This window comes from Excalfactoria chinensis, chromosome 13 (assembly GCF_039878825.1).
Source record: "Excalfactoria chinensis isolate bCotChi1 chromosome 13, bCotChi1.hap2, whole genome shotgun sequence".
In the NCBI taxonomy this organism is placed as follows: domain Eukaryota; kingdom Metazoa; phylum Chordata; class Aves; order Galliformes; family Phasianidae; genus Excalfactoria; species Excalfactoria chinensis.
The window spans coordinates 12,544,859-12,563,248 of NC_092837.1; the positions used below are offsets into that span (position 1 = coordinate 12,544,859).

An 18,390-nucleotide genomic window follows, 5' to 3' on the forward strand; every position below is an offset into this window, starting at 1 on the left:
CAATGACAAACCATGCACCTTTAAGAAGCTGGTACTTGTGCAAGTTCTCAGCCAGCGAACGCGACCAGCCCTCGCTTCTGCCTTATTTAGTCTAAACCCCACTACAAATTTTGCATCAAAAATACGCCGGATGTTGCTTTCAGCTACGACCAGGACTTGCATTGATTGAGCTCAGTACAAATTACACAGTCGTGAATGCAATCTTTTGTGGCCCCTTCCACGCCTGCCTGCGGAGGAGGAGGATTAGTCACGTCTCCTCACAGCACTGGCACAGGGAGGAAAGCTGCTCTCTTCTGCAAGCGGCACTTCTAAAGTCCACATCCCTCTCCCTGCTTCCTACATAATAGGCCATGTCCAAAACAAAAGGAGGAAGACATGTTTCCACCAAGAGACTTTTCACAGCATTAACTTGCTTGTCAGCCTGCCCCAGGGATGTCACTGCAGCTCCTCACAGAGAAGCTTTGGTGCCCGCTTACAGCACATCGGTATGGATACAGCTCAGGTGTGCTGAGGGCAGGGGCACGGATTGCACCATGGCTGCTGACCTGCCATTCCTGCAAGCAGCCCGAGGGCCTGCACTGCCCCAGCCAGCGCTGTGCTGCAATGGGAGCTACTCATCTTCTGCTGCAGTTCCTCTCCTTTTCTCTTTGCACTGCTACTACTCTCAGCGGCTCTCCTCCAGCTCTCTCTGCAGACTCGCACTTTTCACTTCTCAGCAACGTACAGGGATGCTTCAACTGCCAAACCACCTGGAAGCCACCAGAACACAGCTGTGCCTTCGTGCATGCCAGGAGCTCACTTCAGTGGGCACAGCTCCTCCGTGCAGCCCCATCCCAGAATAAAGCATGCTTCCCATGGCCTTTCTAAAGACTTAAGTCCTCAAAAACACACAGCCATGGCCAGACAGTCGGTAAATCTTTAAGTCGGTAAATGATTAAGCTTGCCAGGATTTCAAAGCAGGATTTTTATCAGGCATGTTACACCCTGTGGGCTCATTTTCTGTGCCTGCCGTGACATGCCTTGGTCCTGTGACCACTAAAGCCAGATGCTGACTTCCCTGTATTGAAACAGGCGTGCAGCAACCGCTTGCTAATGGCACAACACATCAGAATGGGCACGCAAGGAACAGAAGAGACAAAGTGCACTCAGGTTCCGAACTGCCCATCACTCATTTGCTGTTAACAATTCCATTTTGTTTGGCAAAATCTTTGTTAAAAAACAATAACCACGATAGTGTTTTCATGAAGGCTTGCTACCCTGGATTCTTTGGGGATGGCACGTGTTAAGTGTGGTTCTGCTGGATCCAGTCCTCTCCCTCACTGTGCTCATCGTTTTGTTTGTTTTGTTGTAGCAGGGAGGTCATTTTCATTGTGCTTTTGTTTGGTTGGTTTGCTTTCCAATTCCCAGATTCAGTTACCCATAAGAAACTCACCCATATCTCTGTGGGAGAGGCAGGGCTGTCTGACCCTGTGCCCCCCCCACTTCCTTCTTCCATAGCCACCTCCCTCTGGATGAGGTTGCCTCACCTGCACCCCAGGCTCCCTGCAGCTTTCCCTGTCTTCTCCCCTTTATTCTCAGACAGCCCCACCAGTGCCAAGAGTTAGGGAATGCCTGGGGCTCCTCAGTTCATTATTAGCAGCTAATAAACATCCATACTAAAATACAAAACAAACAGCAAAAAGAAAAGTGCTGTCTTAATGAAACCCTATGCTCTAAGTCAAAACTTCCTAGAGCTGGTTTATCCAGCTAAGACCAAACACTGCACGAATGGATACACTGAAGCAAAAAGAATCCTGAGCTCAGAAGGATGACGGTTTTACCTTTCTCTGTGGGGGAACTACTGATGTTATATATTGAAACTCACTAACCGAAAGCTAAGTAAAACTCCATCACCACTCCAGCTTTCGCTCTCTGTGCTTCAAGAGCGTCCCCCAAAAAACCCGTTATCACTCTTTTCTTTGGCTCACAGAAATATATACACCTCCACGTTGTCAGGCAGCCCCGAATTCTGTAAACTTATACTTTAAATGCAAAGATCATAAAATGTATACAAATACACATTCTGGCGCAAGTCCAGCTCCCTTACCTTGTGCAGAGAATTCAGACTGGGGAGCAAAGTTGCCAAGCTTTGTTTCTGAGTCCATCACACTGTTGTTTGGCTTACCACATACATTCAAACGTTTCTCAACTAAGTCTAAATGATTCTCATAGTCCTGAACTGTTAGGTCTGCCTCAAGCACCTTTGAATGAGGGGAATGCCTACGTCCCAAGCACTCATTTCCCTTCAGTGAAAAGCCATGAGAATTCAGGCCAAAGGCACTCTCCAAGTTTCCTTTTTCCCTAGATCTACTGATGTGCTTATTAGATCTAGCACTGCTTTGGTTAAAACGCTGCCATCGCTTTTTAGGTGCTACGTGATTTACATCATTAGCCTCATCACCAAGAGAGCTCTCACTATTTGCCTCTGAATCCAAGTCTGGACTCTCCCCATTTTCAGCAGAAGTGCATCTCTCAGTATTTCTACCAGCTTCGGGTCTCCTTCCAATAAGACCTAAATTGTCATCAGATAAACAAGCAGAGTCTTCATCAGTTGAATGTTCTGTTAAATCAACAGACTCTTTCCTCCCAGTATCTTCTGCTTCATTACCTAGAGGACTGGTAACCGAACCGTGCACGCGGAATGCATGTTCTCCTGAATCTCTGGATAACCGACTTAAGAACTTACTTGGCCCTCCTGGTTTTAAGTCCTTTCTGTTTGAAACTGTTTTATCTCCAAGCTTTGATGACTGCTTAGATTTTGAACAGTTGCGTTTGGGCACGCAATTCGTGCCATTTGTCCCAGAAACAGCGGTATTGGCGGGCTCCCTTTTACTAGCACCAATCCCCGGTAACTTGGTTGGAGGATTGCGTGAAAATGAGGAGTTGCTTATAGTGGAGGAGTTCGGGTTGACTGTTTCCTGGGCACAATCTCCATTCTTTTCTATTTTAAATGGGGAACCTACAATAGACAGGGATGTCAGGCCGCTCGCAGAATTGCCTCCAGAGCCATCAGTTGTGCCGGTATTTCGATACGGGACTATATTCTGGCCAGTCATCAGTTGCTGTTCTTTCGCCTTACTGTCATGAATGTCCTTCAACATCATTAACAAGGTGCTGAATCTGTAATTTGGCTCAATAGGCAAACGACCGTGACCGGAGGCAGAAGAGAAAAGTAAGGGCACTGTGGCCTTTGGAGTGCCAGAGTCACCGACATCATCGTTCATGGATCGATACGAGAGCTCCTTCAGCTCTGACAAGACGTGTTTCACTACGGCAGTTTCTATTTCAGCAGAATCCCTGGGTTTCTCATGCATGTTGTTTAACAGTTTCTGACCATCAACTTTTCCGCTTCTCTGAAGAGAATCTCTCTGAAGGCCAGAGAAACCTTTGGTATCAGAAGAACAGCGATTCACGACACCCTCCTCTTCTGCAAGAGAAGGCTCCAACCCAGCAGCCTCTTCTTTATGTTTGCATTTTATACTCCTGATCCGAGGCAATTTCATGTTTTTCAGTTTTAAGGTTGTTTGATTTGCAACAGCAGACCAGGAGCTGTCCTTGGAAACACTTTGGGGAGTAGCGTGCTTGTTTGCTAGGGAAAGATTGTCATTTCTCACATCTGAAGAGCATTCAAGAGCTGTCAATGACATCTCAGCATCAGAGGAGCCTCCTTCAAGTTCCCTGTGTGCAAATTCAGCATCGAGTCTGCTGGTTACCGAACCCCCCAGAGGTTTGTGATCTCTGTATGACTTCTTCCTGGCCCTTCTGCTGCTTTTCTGGGAAAAATACATGGAAAGCTTAATGTTTCCACTTGACGTCATCGGAAATTCCTTCTCCATTTTATCTGAAGAATCACTAACTTCAAGAGTGCTAGAGGCTCTCTCTGAACTTTGGTCCATGGTATCTACATCACTGTTCCCACCATCTGAGAGGGAAGAGGATGAATCCGATTCGGTTTGCTTTTTCTCAGCACCAGCCTCAGATGCAGAATAGTGTATTTGTAACTTGGAACTGCACAGAATGCCCAGGGAGCTTTTCTCTCTCTCCAAAGATGTGCTGGAAAACAAATCCCCTTGGAGTGTGTTCTTCAGGGCATCACTTTTATGACTCCCATAGTCCGACTTTAAAGATAGATTTTCAAAACGTCTTTCTCCAAAGGAGGAAAGCAAATGGTTTTCCCTGGTGCTGTTGGATGCTGTTATGCTCTTTGCAATCCGGCGAAGTTCATGAGATGCGTTTTTCTCCGGTAGGTCCCCGACAATCATACTGTTAACTATGCTCTCTGGTGTTTCTTTCATTTCTTCCCTGGAAGCTTCTTCTCTCGTGCCACTCTTTTTTACTCTAGTCCTTTTTCTGCTCTCTGAGCTCTTTTTCACGTGTGGCTTAATGTGCGATTTTCCTTTTTCATTGGCTGAGTGTTTGGAGTCAAATGCCAAAGATTTAAAACAGCCGTTCAGCTGCCTGTCCTTTTTGGCTCCGGGGCCATTGGAATAGTATTCCGACTGCACTTCCTTCTCGCTGTCCAGCTCGCTGGAGTTCTGGCTGCACTTTTGATCCTCTGGCCCCCCGAGAAGCATGTCCTCTGCCTGTCCAACACTGACTTCCCATTTAGCCATAAACCTCTGGGGAACCTTAAAGTTGGAGGAGACAAAAAAAAAAAAAAAAAAGAAAAAGGAAAAAAAAAATGAGGGGGTAACCAACAGGATAAAAGTGAGATAGAGACGGACAAGGCACAGAGCAGAGCGACAGTCCTGCATTCTGCACCTTTCAGACAACAGACTGACAGACACTGTGCCTAGAGGATGCAGAAAACAGCTCTCCTGGGTAAACAGCCTGCACTCCTATCAAACCCAGTGAAACCTTCATGCATTCCCCAAACACCAAAACAGTCCCTGCAAACACTGGCGTCCCAGCGACCAAACATCCCGGCACGTCAGTGCATCCCAAACACAACAGTGTGTATGGGGAATGCGTATGGTACGGATCCCTGGCACAGAAATGCAGGTTAACAGCCAGCAGGCCTCTCAGTGCAATATCATTTCCTCAAAATATTTGAACAGCCACGTTTGCTTTGCTTGTTCTTGATTCTTCCTGCATCCCTTGAATTGAGGCACAACTCCATCTTACCTATCCATATCTTATCTAATGTTGGAACATAAAATCTGTACCACATTTAAATACACTGTAACAGGTTTAACATGTCCTTTCTATAGAACTCCCCCTGCTTCAACGCCACCCTTAGCATAAAATAAAGGGCATGCTGCATACCAAACATTGCTAAACATCTAAAAACAACAAACTTACAAACTTGATTTTTATCTGCACTGTGGAAGGTGGAAATACAGTTAACAAAACCCTCAGAAAAGCTACGGAGCATACACTTGGAAACAGACAAGCCAGAAAGAAAGCATTACATCCAGGAAGCTCACATCTGCAAGAGCACACTGGATCCAATGGCTTCTCGCTAACACAGGTTAAGTACTTAAGTGCTGTTAGAAAAAAAGAACAGACACTGTTCCTACTATGTGCCCGTCTGCCCTCTCACAGGAACACATTATAGTCTGTTCACTTCATTTCAGCAGTTCTGAAATGCAAATTTCTCCAGTTACGATTCTAAAGACAGAGAACAGACCTCGGTGTCACATGTTACACCGGCTACAATTGCTCAGGGCTGTTATGCTTGGAAATGGAGATGATGCAACGAACCACAAAACTCATTCCTACAGGCTCACTGACAAAATGTTTTCCAAGTGAAATTATAAGTCCTAACAGGTTTCCATAGAGAGAAGCAGGACTAAAACCCCCACTGTTTTATCTCAGTCCGTGATCTAGTTGAAATACATAACTCCACATTTACCTCAGATCAGACAAAAGACACTGCAAGAGAGCACAGGAAGTTACTTAAAAGCGTGCTGTAATTGGCATCAGGAGAGGGCTTCGCTGCTGAACAAACCTCATGCTGACAGGGACCTGCTGACAGGGACCTGACTCCTCTGCCTCTCAGAGCTCTGCAGGGCAACAAAAGCAACAGGCCACACCCCTACATAAACATAAAAGATAGCCTAGAAACTCCCAGCTGCTTGTACGCTCTCCTTATTACAAGGATGCAAAGAATCACTCTCTGGCCTTGTTGCAGCAGTTACTGTCACAAAAGCAAACTGTCAAAGTGCAACTCCAGGCACAAAGGAATGATCTTTATTGAGCAGATTCAGGAAATCAAAAACAGAGAAAGCAGATCTTGCACCTTATGTTTGTAGCCTTTTTCCTTTTGCTTTCCTCTTCTCCGAAGAACGGGCAGCTCTTCAAACTGATGTCTTCCTTCAAACAGAACAATAGCTTTTCCAGAAACCCAGGCTTTCTCTGAAGGCTCTCCTAAGGCATCCACGTAGTACTCTCGGTATGGCCTCCGATTGGAAACTATTTCAAAGAATTTAACAGAATTAACCCCTTGCACACGACAAAACATAGACAAAAATCAGCCAATTGCTTGTTGCTCATCTATGATGAATGACTGAACAGCCCATCCACTTGACCACTGGGAAGAGGAAATGGTGCACCAGCAACTCCCAGAAATAGGATCCTGCTGGGCAGCATTTACCCAGGCAGGCTGTACCTCCCCTCCACATCTTGCTCCATCCTTTGTTACCATACAAACTCCTATTTTGGACATAAAACATTAACAGTAGTGTTAAAATAAACCCACAGATGCACGCATTTGCACTATATGAGCAGTATGGCATCGTGACAAAGAGTCATTTATAATAAGTTAATTCCCTGCTGTGGGCACTGTGGTGCACAGCCGCAGCAGAAAACCATAAGGGCACAATCACAACAATCAAAACAACAAGATTTTTCAGAGGTGTTTCCTAAGTAAGAGCACTTAATGGGCATGAAACAATGAAGAACAGAACCAGTACTAGGCAATCTGGTGAAAGAGGACACATTTCAGGCACTGGAACAATGCCAATAAGGCTCGAACACGAGATATAAACTTTTCCCTGCAACGTGTGCTCCGTGCTGTCCTGGGAATACCTTCACCAGCAGAACATGCAGCCTGAGCTCTGCAGCCCCTTTTGTTTGTGCTGCCTCCTCCTGGAGCTCCTAGCGATGGCAGCACTGATATTCTGACCAAGAACAGGTAAAGGATAAGAAACACGGACTGGGGCAAAATCAATCCAAGGACAAAGATGACAGACCAAATCCCACCTACAGTACTGGGACCCAAGACACTGAGCTTCAGTTTTCCAGCTCCAAAAATCTCTACATCACAAGAGCTTGTTGAGAAAAGGCCAGCTGCTTTAAACATAACACCACGCCTCGAACCAGGGAAAAGGAGCTTTTTGCACAAGTGATGAGTTTGAAGCAACCTGCTTTATTTTGAAGGGCTTGTTCCCATGACAACAAGAGAGAACTAAGGCAGGAGGACCATGCTTCCTACAGTGTGCAGCACCTCACAGCAACCTGATCCCAAAGGCACCTGAGTTCACATCCACCTGGTCACCACTCAGGGATGTGAGATGAACACATTGCAGAGAATGACAACTGGAAATTTTCCCTCTGAGCTATCTTCATCTCAACATGGACAAAACACACAGTGCGAGATTCTACTATATAGCTGGAGGGTAGACTGTGCTGGAATTTGTTAATAGCATGTTCCCTCCCTGTAGAATTTCGTTATTAGAAATTACAGTACACAGACTGAGAGGGGATTGTTGGACAGATGTATGTATTAAATCCTGTCCATAATTTCATTGAGGGCGGGAGGACACAGGACCACATGGGTGGAATCAGGCAACATCCTTAATGGGAATTTGAGAGCTCAAAAGGGACTGTTTACAACTGCACATCCAGTATTATCTAGAACCAGGAAGAATGCTTCCCAGAAGATGAAGGAGGAACTGGAAAAACAGTAAGAAAGACTACAGCAACCAAACGTTCGGGTGATGTGGGCACAATATGGGAACAGCTACTCTGTGCCTCCAGAGAAACAGCAGACAGCTCAGTGTCTGTGGTCAGGAGAAAAGTCTGTTCATTCCCAGCACTTGGTTCTAAGGCTGGAGAGGGCCGGGGAGCCGTCAGATGCAGAAGGCACCATTCTCCAGGGATTTCCCATTACTCACAGTACACAACAAACCAGAAAGGGAAAACCGGAAGAAATAAATAAACCTTTCAATTTGTGGCAGTGTCCACATGGCAGCCAATATGACCCTAAAAGCAGCGTGAGAGCTTTCAAATAAAGAGCAATTTCCAAACCATTACTTCTCTGTTTTCTTGATTCACATACACCTTTATGCTCCTCTGTCTTTACGTTGTGTGACTCCCATCCTTTCTGGGCTCTACCCTCTTCCTCCCCATGCTCACACATGTGCAGCTCTGCCTTATTTCCTTCCATCCCTTTCCCTCACACTCAGCTGGCTCTTAGTCTCGCTAATGCACTATGCCCTAAGCTTTCACACATGTGGCTCCATCACAATGATTTTCTGATATATCCCCATAAACAGTCCCTGCTTCCCAGTGCCAAACAAGGCCAAAAAAAATACTTCCTCTCACACATTCATGTAACACCTGAAGGCATTCAGCAGCTACACTGTTTCACCCCAACTTCACAGCTCCCTGTCCCCAGCTTGGCCAACTTCCCAAGTCACAGAATGGCTTGGGTTGGGAGGGATCTTAACACCCATCTGTCCCAACCCTGCCTTGGGCTGGCTGCCCCCCACCGGCTCAGGCTGTGCAGGGCCCCATCTCACCTCATCCTGAGCACCCCCAGGGACTGGGCACCCAAAGCTCTAAGCCAGTGCCACACCAACCTGAGTAAAGAATTTCTACCCAACATCTCACCTAAATCTCCCCTTTCAGTTTTAGCCATTCCCTCTTGCCCTGTCGCTATCAGACCATGCAAAAAGTCAGTATCTCTCCTGTTCATAAGTTCCACTCAAGTATTCCCCACTCCAGTCTGCCCAGCTCTATGTGCCCACCCTTTTCATAATATACTGCTCTGCCCTCACCTCTCTGATCCACCTTTCTCTCCGTATCTTTATCAAGAAGCTGTTCTTTCTCCTGCACTGCCCCACACTCATTCTGGATACTCATGCTTCTTGTGTCATGGAAACCAAAGTCTATACATTCAACAGCTGCCTGTGCTGCCTTCTCAGCTTTAGCCCCTTCATCCTGTCATCTCTCTGGTGTAGTTCTGCTTCACAGATCAAGATCTACCCCTTTTTTCATCAATATAGAACTATACAACTCCTCCACTTAGCAGTCTGAGTAGATACAGTACCTTTCATTTTTGAGTGACAGTCCAGCACTGGGTCATGACAAACTGTGCACGGCCACCACGGGCGTCTGTTGAACTTGGCCCAAACAAGATCCCCAACTTCATACTTCACTGGAGTCGGTTTCTTCTTGGCTCGGATCTTTGGGGAAAAATCAGAACACAAGAAATCACTAAAGCTCCAGATGCTTTTAAAGAGCTTTGCCTCCCCCTTCCCCGTATGCAGATTACATCTGGCCACCAGAGACATTTACATGAAAAAGCAAGTCCTGATTTTACTTAGTGGCTCCTACACCTTCAAAGAACACCATCATTCTTCTGATCCTTCTGAGAGAACAAAACAATAAACTGGGGTTTGATTTTATTGGGTTTTCTTTTCTTGGTTTTTTCTTTCCTTCCAGTGAGGAATGTAAGCTGGTAAATGACTGCACTCCAAGTTCATCCATTTGTCAGATCAGGGCAATACCTTGAGTCACAAGCAGCTCCAATGACTTCACTAACACCAACTGCTTCATTTCAGAGGTTGCAATGTACAGAAAAAGTAATGAAAGATAATGAACGATTCCTGACTGGAACAAGGTGATGAGAAGAGCAAATCTAAGAGTTGGTTATGTACATTGCTAATGACTGTCTCACTTCTTACGTATGCTCAGGAAAAAACCTTTCTCATAAAATACTTGAAATTTCATGCAACTACAGAGAAAAGAAGAAAAAAAAAACAAACAACTTTTGTTCTAATTTTGGGTCTATGTGACCAGAACTGCCACTGCTCTGCCCCAAGAGCAGCAAAAATGCAGTCACCCCCCCGTTAAACACACAGACCCCATCTGTTTCCCAAGTCTGCCTGCAACGAGCAGCTCTGTATGGACACCCAAAAGCACTTTGATTCCGAGGGTACTGCAGCAATCAGAACACCAAAACCCCACAGCACAAACACCCAACAACACACACACCCTATGCTGCTTACTGCCATTCCTACCTCACCATGGCCAAGTAGAGAGCAGATCCCTGTTTCCCAAGCGTGCAGACCCTTCTGGTTGGACACTATGGCACCAACAGTACTGGGGCTGGGGTGGGGATCTTGGAGCCAGCCTGCATTGATGAGCTGAGCCAGGATGGGGCGCTGGAGGCTCCCATGTGCCTGCTGTGGGGCACCCTCCTGTTTGCCAGCACTTGCAGATGACCTGTCCTGGGTGGTGTCAGCACTGTAAGAGCTCTGAGCAGTGCTGCAGGTATTTTTGCCAGCAAACACCAGCAATGTGCTCCCCATTAGAGCTGTCACGGCGCAAATATGCACCTTCTTCTCACTTCACGTATTCATTTTGCTCGCCACTCTTTAAGGCACATCTCCTGCAATTCACTGTTTAAAATCCTAGTGACTAAACCGTAACAGATCTCTCTAATAAACAGTATATCCCACCGCAGGTCAAGTTTTATGGGATCTCTCCACGTGGTTATAGAGACTACAAAAGGATAAAGTTCTCTGTTACATGAAACAAAGCAAGTAATTACCCTATAGAAGCCATTGCTGAAATTCTTCTCACTCAGCCATCAAAAGCCATAAAATAACTTATTTCTGAGCAAGAGCTCTGGAGGGCAAAGGGAACAGGCACGGGGCGGGGGCTGCTGAGCACAGGAGGCAGTGCTGCAGACCTGATGGCACTTCAGACAATGATGCTTTTTCAGATGCAAACCCACTTTCTCTCCAGTGCACGAGCTCTTCCTGTAAAGGTGACATTTAGCCAAGATATTTGATGCATTTTTAAAGGCCGGGTTTCAAGGTGTGCATACATACTACAACAAAACGAAACTCCAACTTGCTGCAGAGCACACACAGGGCACCTGCATCCCAAAAGCTGTAATGTAACACTTGTGCAGTCAGCAGGGCCAGCAGCACAGCCCTGTGAGGATCTGCCAGTCATTCACACTGATCCACCTGAGAGACATCCCCAGCCCCCACCTGGAGGCAAGTCTGCATTTAAATCAAGGCTTTGTCACCCTCCCATACCAAACACAGCCACCTAAGGGAAGCTTGGCTTTCACGAAGCTATTGGGAGACAATGCTTCAGCGCTTAACTCTCTTCCCAAGTATTCAGCAGTCTTTTCAGCATCAGTCTGCAGCCATTCTCATGCCCGCCATGTCCCTTCCCTGGCAGCTACAGGAAGCATCAAGTGGATGCAGGCTGAATTCTTGCACTGCTCCTCCCTGCTCTAAAAGTAGCAGTTATCATTCCCAGGTATAAGTCTTCTCCTTTAGACTGCTGTGCAATGGATAACTGCAACCCACAAAGCACACATTCCTTTGGTCAGAAGGAAACAACAAATTTCCCTCTAAGTACAATTATACTAAGATTAAACTGGTAATAAATCCCAATGGCCAGAACTTCAGCCCTGCAGCAATGATGACTTTGCCGTGAAGAAAACCCCACGTTTTCTGAACTCATAACCGAAGTACTGAACTTCAGATGTAGCCCTTCCATGTGCTCAGAATAATTAACGTTTATCCACAGGGCATTAAAACTTCACGTGTTGAAAGAACAAAAGCAGTGAGTGGCTGCATTGCGGGGAGGAGCCGTGCTGTAACTCCGGTGGAGATGCACTGCAGAAACTTGAAGGAGGTGAGAGGGTTAGTGAGGAAGGACAGCACGCTGCCCTGCATCATCTGCACTCACCGTTACAGCCTGTGTTGTCAGACGTACTCCCAAAGGGAGTGAGCGCTGTCTGCTCTGTTATCAGCTGTTTGGCTTTAATTTGCTGTTCAGATGAGACGAGCTACAGTCTAAACTCTAGATTATATGCAGTGTTTCAGACCGTTTGGTGTTATTTTTGGAGAGAACAAGACCATATATTGTGGGTGTTCTTGAAACAAACCCTCTCCACCAGGATTTGACCCTCAAGAAAAGCACCGACCATTGAGAAAGCGACACACACAGTGTGCAGAACAGGACAACACAAGGACTTCTGCCTGGACAGCCATCTCCTGGATTTGTATTATGTAAAAACACATCAGCCTCGGTAACTTGCTGAGTGAAGCTGAGCATCAGCTCTTGTTTCATGATGTGTTCTAAGTTCTCAACTGTCTTTCAGCAATCTTCCTCCATTTAAAATAACCACATCACTAAACAGTGACAAAAACATAGCTTGTCCGAGGCCGGCATTCAGCTCTGTCACCTCAAGCTGCTGTTCAACCCATTCATCTTGCTGTAAAACGTGGTGCAAAGCACAAGCACACACACACTGCAGGCTGCACCCTCCCTGCAGCACTTGCCATCCCTGCAGCAGCTCGAGTGTGCTGTCACCTCCAGCACAACACAGCCGCAGGCACCGCATGTCCCAGCAGTGGGACTGGGAAGCCGCCATCTCAGCAAAGCGCAGGGACACCCAACTGCATGCTCAGCCCACAAGCCAAGATCTTCTGAGCTATGCACCCCAACAGCTCATCCTGACGGGGCTGCACCCAGCACAGCCCTGCACACTGGTAATTCAGACCTCCTTTGGAAAGCCATCATGGGAAACCAAGGCCAGAAGAACACTTCTATGGCTTATTTCTTAACTGTAAGCACAATGCTATTTATTCAATAAACAACAGACAGGCTGGGGAAGCAGGACAGGCCACACGAGGAAGATGTTGAAAAGAAAGAAGTAAGCCCAGACCCACAGCAAAAACACACTCTGCCTGGCCTGGTTACAGGTGAGAGCAGACAGAACAAAAGCCAGGGAAGAACACATAAGGAGATGGCATATCTAGACAATAATCATACAATACAGTATAAACAATGACAGTAACAGCAGGCAGACCAAGACTGTGTATTTCCTCGCGTGTTTCCTTGAAGCACAGCAGATGCCTGCCGAAGGTCCTGCAGTAGCAGCCTGGGGTATCTATGAGCAGATCTCATCACAGGAACAGCTGCCACTTAGTAGTGAAACCCTGACCTGAGCTGGAGCACATGGCAATGCTGGGAGCAACACCCAGGGCTCTCTGAGCATCCTGTTGCTGGAGCAGCCCTTCCTCTCCGAAGCTTTGGTGACAGTCAGTCTCCTGTCCCCAACCCTGATTTTCTCCCTTAAAGCTCAGTGACCAGAAGCATTTCCCTAAACACGAGGAAAAGAATGGCAGTGAGTTCACCTGATTCTAACCAGGTACTCTGCTGGTGCTGCTGAGTCTGAGGCTCATCGTCCCAGCAAAGAAACGCTAACAGGTCAAAGCTGGGGCACAGAACTCCTGTGCAATGATTGCTTCTTACATAGTTTAAAAATAAGACTTCTACCAAAGTCCTTCTCTTCCCTGCAACCTCCCATCCTGACGGGAACCACTCCGACTTCATTACTTCACCCAGCTCCAGCACTTGTGCACTGAGAAATGAATGAATGCAGACAGAAGATGGGACTTGGGAAAGGATCTTTGCTCATGAATACGTTGTGTGAAAAGATGAAAAGATGAAATGAAGAACAACGATGAAGCAAGATAAAGAATGGAAATTAATAACTGCTTGCAATGAAGTAAAAAAAAATAAAATTGACATTAGGAAAGATTCTTTTTCTCTTAAATAAGCTTTTGTGAAATCAAAACCAAACCTGACCAAAAAAATGGAATGGATATTAACTTCTATCTGCTTTAAAGCTCAAGCAGTATTTGGAATGAAACAAAAAGAGGTCGAAGTGCACCCGTGCAGGTAGAGCTGTGCTGGAGAACGCTCAGAGGGAGGGCCAGACCTGCACAGGGAAGGCTGAGCATTGGAAAAGACAAAAAAAAACCAACCTAACGACACAACAACAACATGCAAACCACAACACCTGTATGGTGAAATCACCGCCCGCCCCACAGTAAACACGCTGGCACTTCACCTCGTGGCAAGTGGTGACGCAAAGATGGAAATTAGAGGCCTGCTGGGAAGCCACAAACAGCCCGTGTCACGAGGACGATGGATGTGCTTTGTCCTCCCACAGCAGGAGGATCCCTGGGGACCGACCTCAGCACCCAAGCCCTGGCCCTGAGGCCCAGCCGCCCGCTAGGCCTGACCTACATCCACATCCACAACGCACACACCGACCTTATCTGGGACGTGATCACAAACAAGTGTTCAATACTTGCTAATTCAGTGTTCACTAGCAGAACATACTGCAGAGATGGTGACAGAAGGAGAACTTCTGTTCTCCATGTGCTTCTTGATACTTGTCCTCTGGCTAGGACCCTGGCCCAGGCTGTACAGCCTGTAAACAGAAAGGCTGCTATGCATGTAATAAATACTATAAAAGGTTAAAATGAAGAGAGCTGGTTGCATTACACTGAGTATTTCCTAAATCCTGAAGCAACTGTTTCAAGCTTAGGAGCCTCAGACAGAAAGACAACCAGGTAACAGCATCTGTTTCACCACTTTCTTGATGGTGATAAGTTTTGCTTCGGAACTGAACAGAACAGCAGTATGATACAAAGCTCTTTGTGCACTTTGGCATCACAGTAACCAAAAACAAACAGCAGCAAGATGCAAGGCAGAAGGGAGGAGGAAGCAGATGGGAAGGGGAGCAGACTAAAGCCAACATCCAACGAAGAAAAATCCAGACACAGAGGATTTCAGGCCACTGACAGAGGATGAACTATGCCTGGGAACACTCAGGTTTGCTTGCTTATCCATGTGCATTTCCAATGATCAACTAAGTTTCCTTTAAAGCTGGATTCTTTAATCCACACTAATTGTTTCAAGAAAGGGAGGAACCGTGGAGCATTACCAGAACCTCACTAAGCCTCTCAAAGACACTGTCAACAAATGTTTCCTTAGAATCCACGAACCAGTGAAAAACTGAAATGAAACCAAGGTCATCAGATAAGCCCGATTTTCAGCCGTATTTCTGTGTTCTTTTATTCTATCAAACCATTTACAAGCAAGGCGTCTGAGAAGTGCAGCCATCGCTTTCAGAAACAACGTTTTCAAAACCCATGAAATGAAAGCCATATTCAAATGGCACAAAAATATTCACTGCGACTTCGACTGTAACCAGAAAGATGCAGTACCAGAGAGCAGCACCACACACTGCAAGGACTGAATGCCTATTGGAAACTCAACAACTGAAAACTAGCAGTTTGGGACACGGTGTACGTGGAACCACTCACACTTTTGTTTCTTAATTTAATCCCAGGGGCTTCTTTAGTAGCAATGAACACTTAAGTGGGGCTTGCAAGTTTCCTTTTCTGCATAAATTGATTTCTCCACAGGAGAAAAGGGATGAGATCCCACCTTGTTAATCACAGTGCACTGACGCCACTGAGACAAGACCAAAACCTCCCCAAAGCACGCAGGTGTCCTGATGGAACTCCATGGAATCCATTTTCCAAACAACCAAAAGAGATGATAAACGTAACATTCACAGGAAGTTTTGAAGATTTCAGTTGCTTTTGCTGAGATTTCCCTACTAAAATGAAATCAGTTTTTGAACACGAGCAGTAAAATACACTAATGCTTCATTATCTCTTGTTACCAGCCCTTTGAGCACTTTGAGGAAGGCTCACGCTTCAATCAGGTCCTGCAGACTTGCACTTGAGAAGCTTCTTAACCCTTACGTCAGGAATCCTCCTTTGTATGTACTCACCCTCCTATTGAGCACAGCCAACGAGCTAGGAAGCATTTCATTTGTCTCACTGCTGCTAATCAGAAATCCGTGGGCAGTCATCACATAATCCAAAATAGTAAGCAGTCTGAACAGGTGTTTGGGAAAACCAAACAGACCAGCACCCAGGGCAAGCCAAGGAACTAATAAAAGGAGATAACCATCCTGCTCCGCGCCCTTCTTGCATCAGGTAACAGGAAGGTTTCCGTCTTTCCACTGACAGTGGGAGGGTAAGTCAGTGATACACTCTCTACTCCAAAACAAAACAAGAATTCTCCAGTTTTTTCCCCTAAAAAACCCACATCGTCCTCAGGGTAACACTGTTGGGTTGCTGTCTCTAGCTCAACACTTTGGGTTTTATATGCACGAAACCCTAATTCTGTATATTTAAAAGTGAAAACTAAGTTCGCAGTGCAGTACTTCAAAAAGCACCTGAAAGTTAACAACTATTCTGCTATTTTATTACCAACAAAACCATTGTGCTTTTTCCTCCCTAAAGACCCGAGCAGTGTCAAAGAGCACTCAGGCCCATCTTACACCACAGGTAACCCACAGAACAAGTTCCCTATCAAGAATTAATGCAAACAAAGCCTTGCTAAGCAATGAGAGGCTGCTTCCTCAGGCAAGCACCCCACCCACTCACACCAGGGGATGGACAGGGGCAGCAGTGGAGGCAGGCTGCCTTCCCCGGGTGGTCCCTCCTTCCCCCACCCCATGCACATCCATGCAGTGCCATGGCTGCAAGCCAGCACTGTGGGGGCTGGCAGATGTAGAGCCACCAGTCCTGCCACTTGTTTGTAGCTGGACCTCAAAGAAGCTGTGGTTAAACCAGTAAAAAGCAGCAGCTCAGGCTGTGCTAGAGATGTGCGTGATGGCTTCCTGACCAGCACAGCGCTCCACCAAGTGCCGGCACACAAGGACAAGATGGCACACAAGGACTTTTCTCCTCCTTATTTTTGCTGTTCTCCTGTAAGAAGCACAAAGTAAAGCTTGATGCAATCTCAATGGCAACTGCACAAAATCAACACATCAGCCTGAATGAGCGCTTTCCCATCCCTCAAGAGAGGCAAAGCACACTCCTGGATTCATCAGTGCTTTCGGACACAGAAGAGATTGCTATGCACCAAGTCCAGCCTTATCTCTGCAGAACACTCAATCACTGCTGCAGAAGCCACAGTGAGCAGCTGCACTGAAACAGTTTTCTAATTTGATAAAAACAAAGAGAAGAGAGATAGCAATGCAGCAGCATCTCATGCTCCACTGGGCAGCGGATGGCCAGGAGCACCCAAGGACCAGCTTGGACCAACTGCACTCCCAAACAGGGTAGAAGCAGCAGGATGGGATGCACATCCCCACCCTCAGTGCTGCTGCACACCACACCAAGGAGCCCTAAAGCCCTCTGTGCCTGCACCAACTCCACACGATGCTTCCAACCCCAGAGTGCCCTTCTCACAAGCAGCATAACAACACAGAAGGAACATTTTAACTTCCAGTAAACACTCCACGCAAGCAGGCTGTGCCTTTACCCAGCACTGCAGCCTGCTCCGGCCCTGTGGTGCCTTTCACTTTTTGCTGCACACCAAACTCAGGATGGTCGCACACCGCGTCCAATGCTTGCAATGTGTTCTGCGGCTCCACACTCTACACTCACCTCCATGGAAAAATGCTCTGAAGCCACAGAATTACACAAAAGAAAGCAATGTTATTGTTGATAGGTCTAAAATCACTATACAAGAGTCTGCACCTGGGAAGTGTTTAGGAGTCCACAAATCACCAGAGGTTGAAAACTGCTGCTCTAATTCAAAGCAGACTCTCTCACAGACCTTTTCCACCCATTAACGTGGAAATCCTGGCAATGCCTTAACCACCATAAAGGACTTAACCCCATTTTACTGGGCAAGGACTGTGCTGTGCAGCACAGATGGCTCTGTGTAGACAGGACAAAACATCTGCCACTTTTGCCTGGTATCAGAAGTGCCATTAACGTGATGGTTTTACAGGTTCTTGGCAGACATGCCCAGCCCTTGCTTCAGCTTCTTCCTTCAGGTGCTTTTGGTCCCCTTGCCGTTCCCAATGGCTGTACACAAGAAGCTGTTGATCACAGGCAGGAAAAGCAGAATTATGTTCTAAGCAACAACAATGAGAGTTAATCACTGCCCTTAACACCAACTTTGGAGTTAATAATGTATTTTAACAATAACTCCAAAAAACACCACTTCTTTTCCTGAGGCTCAAGTAGCTCATAACCCACCTTCAGAGCTGACAGCTCTTGGGTGAGATACGGATTTGTTTAGTTAACATGGGGACATTTTGAAAACGAAACCTCTCTGTTTCACTGCTCAGCTCCACTCCTGGATCAGGAAGCGCTGAGGTCTAAAGAAGCTGCTCCCCTTGCAGGAAGCAAGGAACAAATGGCAAAGCAACAGAAGCATTTTGCCCTGGGGTCAGGAACTGCTGTAACAGTATCACACTGAGCCACT

At 46.5% G+C, this 18,390-nt stretch overlaps 1 protein-coding gene across 5 annotated transcripts in view; it reads right to left on the reverse strand.

The window, feature by feature from the left end:
- The window catches only part of NSD1 (nuclear receptor binding SET domain protein 1), a 57,560-nt gene that overhangs the window by 32,374 nt on the left and 6,796 nt on the right, over positions 1-18,390 (reverse strand). For 4 of the 5 annotated variants that reach the window (XM_072348219.1, XM_072348220.1, XM_072348218.1 and 1 more), the window contains exons 3-5: positions 9,314-9,449; positions 6,281-6,453; positions 2,087-4,667 (exon numbers count right to left, since the gene is read on the reverse strand). In XM_072348219.1, the coding sequence (XP_072204320.1) occupies positions 2,087-4,667; positions 6,281-6,453; positions 9,314-9,449 (2,890 nt within the window). The remainder of the gene's footprint in view (positions 1-2,086; positions 4,668-6,280; positions 6,454-9,313; positions 9,450-18,390) is intronic. The other variant, XM_072348222.1, reaches the window with a different exon arrangement.